Source organism: Lotus japonicus, chromosome 3 (genome assembly GCF_012489685.1).
Source record: "Lotus japonicus ecotype B-129 chromosome 3, LjGifu_v1.2".
NCBI lineage: Eukaryota > Viridiplantae > Streptophyta > Magnoliopsida > Fabales > Fabaceae > Lotus > Lotus japonicus.
The window spans coordinates 71,768,938-71,776,865 of record NC_080043.1 but is presented as its reverse complement, the minus strand read 5'-3'; the positions used below and the strand labels follow the sequence as shown (position 1 = coordinate 71,776,865).

The window sequence follows — 7,928 nt, the reverse complement described above, 5'->3', positions numbered from 1 at the left end:
ATTGCCGCTTATCGCCTCACAAGGCAGGACAACCAGGTGAACACAATCACCTGATCGCCTCTTAGGCTTAGGCCCTATATGCCAAGTCAGTCAACAACAATGCTCAAACCAATTATTAATTCGGAGTAACCACATGTTATTCCTATTATCAACGAACATAAATCAATTCAATTGCATACCAACTCAGTTCAATGACAGAAACCAGTAAACGACCAAAGCCTCTTAGAAAACGGAGACACACGTCTCAATAAGTTCACTCGGCCGAAGCCTTCAGAAAACATTTGGCACAAGCCTCAGAAACAGTCAATATAAGCAAGCATACAACATTGCAAGCATAATAATCATAATCCAATGCCAATCAATATAAACATCTTCATCTCAAACGCAAGCAGTGCGATAAATGCAGGCAAGACTCAAAGACGCTCTAAAACTGAGTTACCCTTACCTTCGTGAGTAGAAGTTGGGCATGGAAGTTGTGAACCTAAAACAAGGAAACGCAATCATCAACACAAGCTTCACTAGGAGCAACACGATCTACTAACACTAATCGAAACCGTAAAGAAATCCTCTAAAGCTTCAGAGTTCCTATTTAGGCACAAATTGACAACGGAAACTTCGTTCGCTAAAACGAGCATAACTCGAGCTACAGAACTCGGAATGACACGAAACCAACGCCAAAATTTCGACAATCGAAAGAGCTACGCAATGGCTCAGGTCGTAGAGACTCAAAAATTATTTTTGGACACGGTACCCTAACAAATATGTTTCGGCCACTATGGAAAATAGGGTTTCCGAATTTTTTCTTCGATCTAAATCAATTCCTAGGTATTCTTAGGCGATATCTAGGCCAGGGAAACTCTCAGAAAAATTATCGGATCGAAAATTTTCGCATGGGTATTTTGGTCAATATTTTTAGCTCGGAAACTCAAAATCAGAATTTCGAAAAACAAATTAGATGAGGTCGACGCCAACGACGATTATGACGACTAATCCTACTAACGCTAAGCTTAGTCGAGAGTTTTAAGCCCAAAGGACGGAACTTTAGCAAAAAATGGGTATTATGAGCAGAATTGAAATTCGGCGGCGATTCGACGAGAATCGGCGAAATGTAATCCGCTAAACATGCTCAGGGGCACGCAGGGAATAAGTTTAGATAGAGAGATCGAGTTATTTGGACAGTTTTACAAAAAGCTCAAAACTTTGAGCACAGAAAGACATAGAGAAAAGCGACAGAATTTACGATCAGAGGTAAGGAAAAGCATCAGTACCTCGAGGCCTACGCGTAACAACGAACTGTGGAACGATCAGGCAAGAAACGAAAAAAATCACTTCTCCTCCTCTCCTCCTCCTTGCTCACGGCCGTGTGTGTGGGTTTTTTGATGTTTTTGTTTTTTTTCATTTTTCAAGCTATTTATAGGTTTTGGAAAATGCGGAAAAATGAATATTTCGCGATTCCGATTTTTCCTGCGCATTCCTCTGTGAATTCTAAGATAGGTTCTGGCGACAGAATTCCAGAACTCAAAACAGGTTTCTTGGAATTAAATCAAACGATCCAAAGTCGGTGTAAATCGATTTTACCCGAAAAACTACTTTTTGCAGTTGATGTCGAATGAGAAAACTTCGTTCTGAAGAAAGATTGGAAACATCAAGAGAAATAGGTGTACGCGTGTGGAATCTTCGTTTGAAGCTCCGAATAGAAAAAGTCTTCATCGTCGGTTGATTTTAGGTTTCTTGAACTATCAGTGATTCAGTTTCGGCAAACTTCCGAGTATTGGAATTTGACCTTCGTACATTCCAGGGTTTCGTATCGAAACACTTGTTATGGAAAGGAATAAGAGAAATTCTTATATTCCTCTTGAAGATTTTTGGAATTTATTCCTATAGTGTTCCAAGGGTTAAATTAATCTTTTCCTAAGGTTTTTGTCCTAGGCGTAAACGAATAATACTTGCGTCATAAGTTCCATCGATTCGAATCTTGTCCTTAACCTTCTCGTGAAATATCTTCTCCATGCATTTATTTCATTTAATAAACGTTTATCCAGTTTTCTTACTTCACGTTACATCGAACTTATTCGTGAATCGGAAATTTTTCTAATTTATTCTAAGCTTAAAAACTTGGGTCTTACAATATTAATCAATATTAAATTAAAATATTCTGTAAAATAAATATAAAAATTGAAATAATGTGTGTATGCATTATAAATAATTGAATATTACAATGGTTTTGTGGGTTTAATAAATAAAAGGTTTTCTAGTCCAGAGTTTGTTCTGATTCGTATGGAGAAATATTTATTACAATAAAACTATTCATTTATCGTAATATTTGAGTTTTGAAGGATTAATCTAATGATTGTTGGTAGTAGGATACATTGAGAAATAGAAGGTAAAATTTATTACAGTTATTTAAACAAACAAAATATAAAGGGTCACATCCCTTAATTTTTATTTTTCATTTCAAAATCATATCAAATCCCTCTTCAATTGAAAATATTTTCACATCCCTTAATAGTGTAATCATTTTTATTACAAAATCTCAGTACATCTCCAACATTTAAATCATAATCCCCCATGTTTTTATCACTCATGTAGTGTTATCTTACATATCTCGAGCCTCGGACAAAAAAAGAAAAATTATGCACCCTTATCATTTACAATCGTAGACATTTTGACCACAACATTCTACAAAGTTGGTATAAATGATCTTACTGAGGTTTGAGTTTGAGTTTTAGCCGTGTGTATGATAAACATAATGGTTGGTAGAGGTCATACTCATTTTGGTGATTTATTTATGGATCTTCAAAGAGATTAGTCTCTAGTTATTGGTTGTAAAATCTTTGATGAACACCAAAATAATCTAATATAAAAACATATTTTTAGTCTCTTTAAAATTAAAACAAATTTAAACTGGTCCCTCTAAAATTTATAATTTATTTTAGTCCCTAACATCAATGAAAGGTATGAAATTAATCTATGTCGTTTAATAACTTTTGTTAAGCGCTAACTTAACAAGTGAATGCTTACATCACTATTTTATATGGCATGTTGCTCATTAACTAAACCTATGCAGAATTATTTTGCGGGTCATTATAATTTTTTTATTCATTCTTACTCATGAACTCCCTTACTTCTTCTTCATCTCTTTTTCTCCATTCTTCCATCTTCCTTCTTCCTCCCTTCTTTCTTTCTTCCTACCTTCTTCCTTTTTTCTTCCCTTCTTCCACTCTTGACTAGTTGACTTAATTAAGGAACATCTCGTCTTGGTTAAGACATATGATCACATGACGAATCATTCAATAACAATCAAACAAGGTTGTTCAGGGCTGAGCAACCTTGCTCTCGAAATATCTTCTACAAGGCTTTGTAGAGACTTGCAGAAACAATTATGATAGCTTCTAAGTCTATTATAAGTATAAGTATAGTCGTTCTTTACCTAACATATTGTTCATATACAATACTCTTAGTTCTTCTCAAACTTTGAGATTCACTGTTTACTCTCTCACCCGCTTGAGGGTCGAAGTGTCTTCTACATATATACTCACCTTCTTGTCAATGCCACTACATCTCGCAAGCTAATCCATTCAAGGTTGCGCACCACCATTAGAAATAAGGAGAACCAAGTAATCTCATTTCCATAAGAGCACTATCCAGTGCAATATCTTTCATTAATTCAAATTGAGAACTAAAATAGTTAAATCCCATTGGAATTGGATTCCAAACATTATCTCAATCTCATTTGTAATTCTCTTTCATTTACTTTACACTTTACTCCACATATTAACAAAAATAATATAATTTGAAAGTCTAAAATTAAAAAAAAAAAAAAACTTTTAATCATTTGATTAGTTCTGGACAATTCCCGTGTATTTATCTACATAAATAAACAAAAAGTTTAGGTTGAGGAGGAGGAAGAAAGAAACACATATATCTATCTTCTCGCCTAATCCCTAATTTCGAAACCCTTCAAATTTCCAGAGATGGCAGCGACAATGACCATGGCCTCCGCGCGTCTCATCGCGTTTCACACTCCCTCCGCCGCAAAGAACCAATCTCCTCCATGTCTGATTGGCCGGCGGCACCCACACCCACCACAGTGCCACCTTCCGCGCCTTCTCCACAACCACCGCCAAACCAGAACCGTTTCCTGTTCTCTGACGACAAATCAGAGAAACTCACCCGTTTGCGAAATTCGCGAATCAGCACATACCACACTCTCCGGTTCCACTCGCACCGTCACAACCTTATTGAGCATGGCCCTGTTGTGCGCCAAGGCGATTCCGCCGCTTGCGAACGGCGCGATTTCGATGTCGGTGGGTGGTTCTTCTCTGTTCTTCGCGTCGTTGCGGGACCGTCCTGAGGGGTATTTGAACACGCCGTTGACGGTTGTGGCGGCGGGGTTGGGGAAGTGGCTTGATATTTACAGTGGGGTTTTGATGGTTAGGGTTTTGCTCAGTTGGTTCCCGAATATCCCTTGGGAGCGTCAGCCTCTGTCTGCAATTCGAGACCTCTGTGATCCTTATCTGAACTTGTTCAGGAATATCATTCCACCTGTTTTTGATACGCTTGATGTTAGTCCTCTTCTTGCTTTTGCGGTTTTGGGTACTCTTGGCTCCATTCTTCAGACTGCTATGACTTGATACTTTGCTTCTCCTACACCCACATGAGGTACCCTTTTCACATTTCATTGCCTTTTACATGTATTTGGTGTGCATAAGTAAAGGAGAATAATTATAGAACAGAACATAGATGTAATGTAAGAGAAGTGGGGCATTATGGTTCTATCTGAAAGGGTAGACTAAGGTCCTGTTTCGGAGAGCTTATTTGAGCTTATCTTATAGCATAAACACACTTGTAAGTGTTTGAGAGAGTTTATGTTAATAGCCTATGACCTGACCTATCTATGAATAAGAGCTTTTATATTCTATTTTCAGCTTATTTCAATAAGTTTATCAAATTAGCTTATCATATGGCAATTAATCTGTTTTCTCAATCACACCATAAAACAACATAGTTATAGTATGTTCATCAAGCACTTGTAAGAAAAGAAAAAAAATAAAAATGATCTTGCAATGAGACTAGCTTCCCACGTAAGTTGAAATTAGTTTCTGCTGTCAACGTTTTGAGATTTCTCCATAAGCGTCTTTAAATTTATAAAGGCTTTTTTGTGAGCTATGAAGCATATACATATCGGGGTTAAGCAAGTCTAGTAAGTTATAAGATAATTTAAATTGGGCCTCTGCATCAACAAGCACTGCTGATTTGCATTTGATGAAGAAAATGAGCACTTTTCAAGTGGTGGAATTTCTAGAAAAAATTTATAACTGAACTGCATAATCAACCCATTTTACATCTTTGTGTATGATGTGTTTGGGTGTACTAAACAGAGGCTATGATAAGATAACTGGCTCATTTTGTGTAGCATGTATACTAATGAACTTCCGGTAGCCTGTCCTTGCATACATGGAAGAAATCAAATTGAGTTTTTTTTAGTTTCTTGATGAGTGCCTGAGTTAAGCATTACATTTCAAAGTCTCTCTTCACAAGTTGGACTTAGAGCATATAGTAGCATTTGAGATGATTTCCTATTTATACAAGTTGCTGAAAGTTTCCCTTTGTTGCCACTGTCGTCTCTGTTACCCTCATGTTATGCTTATATCATGTAATTTTGGATCCAAATTTGTTAGTGTGGATGTACTTTAACCACAAGTGTGGTGGTTTTTTTTTATAGGTTTGGGCTGCCACAAAATGTTCTTAGCAGAATCTTCAACACTGGCAGAATGTAGAAAAAAGGACTCTTTAGAAGCATAGGGTAAAGTTTGTCGTCTGTATACAAAGTAATTTTCGGATAGATCGGTATATTTTTGGTAGTCATATATGTGGTTTAAGGTCTTTGCATCTTGTTTTAAAATAATGTATTGGGATGGCATGTTAACTTGAATTGAAATTTCTTCATTATGAGCTTTGCACCTAGTTTGCAGGCTGCTGCTGGTTTTGCATGAATTCCTGTTCAATCTTGGTTGTGGTGCTTAGAGAGAGGGACAGGTATGCATATGCTACAATGGCAATCTAGATACTCCTACTCTGATTACATGTTCCTTATTTGAGTTCAGATCAAAAGTCCATCTATATACGCTCTTTCAAGAGAAATTCATGTCTCTCAAGAAAGTGCTTTTGAATGAATGTTATGAAAATCTAAACATACACTGATATGATTAGGTATAACTATTTCTTATATCAGTTCATCAATGAATAGTCCCACGTAAGTTGTGACTTGTGAGTGAGTAACTTCACTTCAGTGTCAATTTCTTAAGCGTGGTATTGGTGCTCGATGCTTACCTACGAGATTTGATTTTAATGGTGTGGTAACATATATCTATACATTAATCCTCTAAATAGTGTCTGATTGTTTTAGTTTTCCAAAATTGATAACCAAGTTAGTTTATCGTTAGAGTCCTTTCTTATGCAAGGTTGATGTGGGTGATGACTGATGACTGAGAGAATCAAATTCACATATTTTCATAGGCTTTTAATATTTGGTTTGGTGAAAAAAAGAAGTTAATCAATGTGATGACATCCTTGATCCAACCTTATCCATGTTGTAACGCAATAATTTTTCTTGAGGAAAAGATTAAGAAATCGAAAGAGGAAAAGTGGCTATGTCTCAATAGCTCACTCAAATACTATACCCATTTTTGCAAACACAAAATCACAAGAAAGAACGAACCATTCGTACATGGAAACACAATTCACAAAACTAGATGAGAAATTTCCAATGATTTTAGTGGGTAAAAGCTTAAGTAGCGAGTAGTTATGACCATGTTCTCTTTGTGTTTTGTTGAATGTGGGCTTTGGGCCGGTTTGTGGAGAAGTGTTTGACTCTTTGTTTTTGTTTGGTAATGTCCTCTGTTTTTAAAACCTTTATACAATGTTTAACCAAGTATTGTTTACTTGGTCATGTATCCTAATTTATCCCCATATTATAACCTCCTTGGTTGTTTGTTTTTTTAACTCGGGTTTCATATAAAATATTTTGGGTCATATAGCACTATGTTGCTACTATCTGTCCTTGCATTATGGAAGCAACCGAGTAAGTAGGAACTAGGAACCGAAGTCATACTACACTATAAGAATAATAATTTATGAGTTGGAGGGTAGGGATAAGTGCCTTCCAAATTTCAGATACAAGCACTACCCTTCTCACTTCTCCCAGCTATTATAGTTTTTTTTTTCAATTATATAATACCGTAGCTAGACACTACATGGAATTGAATATTTGGCCTGATCTTGAGTTAAGCCGAGTAGACATCAATGTTGACCATTTGCGCGCATGTAATGGTATACAGATCATATATACTTACATACAGTTGGTATGTACAAGGAATATATAATTGGCAATAATATTAAACTACAATAGTTAATCAATGAAAATTGATTCACTTCAAAGTACCACGATTCTTCAAAGTACCACAATTATTCTTATAGTTTGAAAATTGCTAGCTAGCTAGCATGCTTCACTTTCTTCTTCGTCTTCTTTTTTTTTGAAAGAATGCTTCACTTTATAGGGAAAGCGAAAATTGATTTTTAAGATCCTCAAGTAAACTGTGTATATGTAGCAAAAATTATACAGATACGTCATCGACGGAAATTATACAGGTCCTCAAGTGAACAGCGTGATACTCAACTGAGGACAATTTTATTTGTACCTTTTCAATCAAAATCCATACCTTCCAGGCTCCAGCTGTTTTAAGGACACAAATGTTTGTGACAAAATGGTGGAACATGTTTTTCTTTTTTCCTGTCATTTTTTTCTTCTTCTATAGAACCAATCTAAAATTACTCTGGGTCAACTTTGTGCGATCTCTTTACATTAGCACCAACATTAAATTTTGACGTCATAGATAAAGACAAAAAAAAACCCATTTCGAGGCGCC

The 7,928-nt window shown here is 36.1% G+C and overlaps 1 protein-coding gene across 1 annotated transcript; it reads left to right on the top strand.

The window, feature by feature from the left end:
- The first annotated feature begins 3,871 nt into the window (after positions 1–3,871).
- Positions 3,872–5,997, top strand: LOC130745660 (ylmG homolog protein 1-2, chloroplastic-like). Its single transcript, XM_057598022.1, has 2 exons — positions 3,872–4,662; positions 5,726–5,997. Exon 1 carries the CDS (start codon positions 3,975–3,977, stop codon positions 4,632–4,634), a length of 660 nt encoding a protein of 219 aa, XP_057454005.1. The 5' UTR covers positions 3,872–3,974; the 3' UTR covers positions 4,635–4,662; positions 5,726–5,997.
- Positions 5,998–7,928: the final 1,931 nt, after the last annotated feature.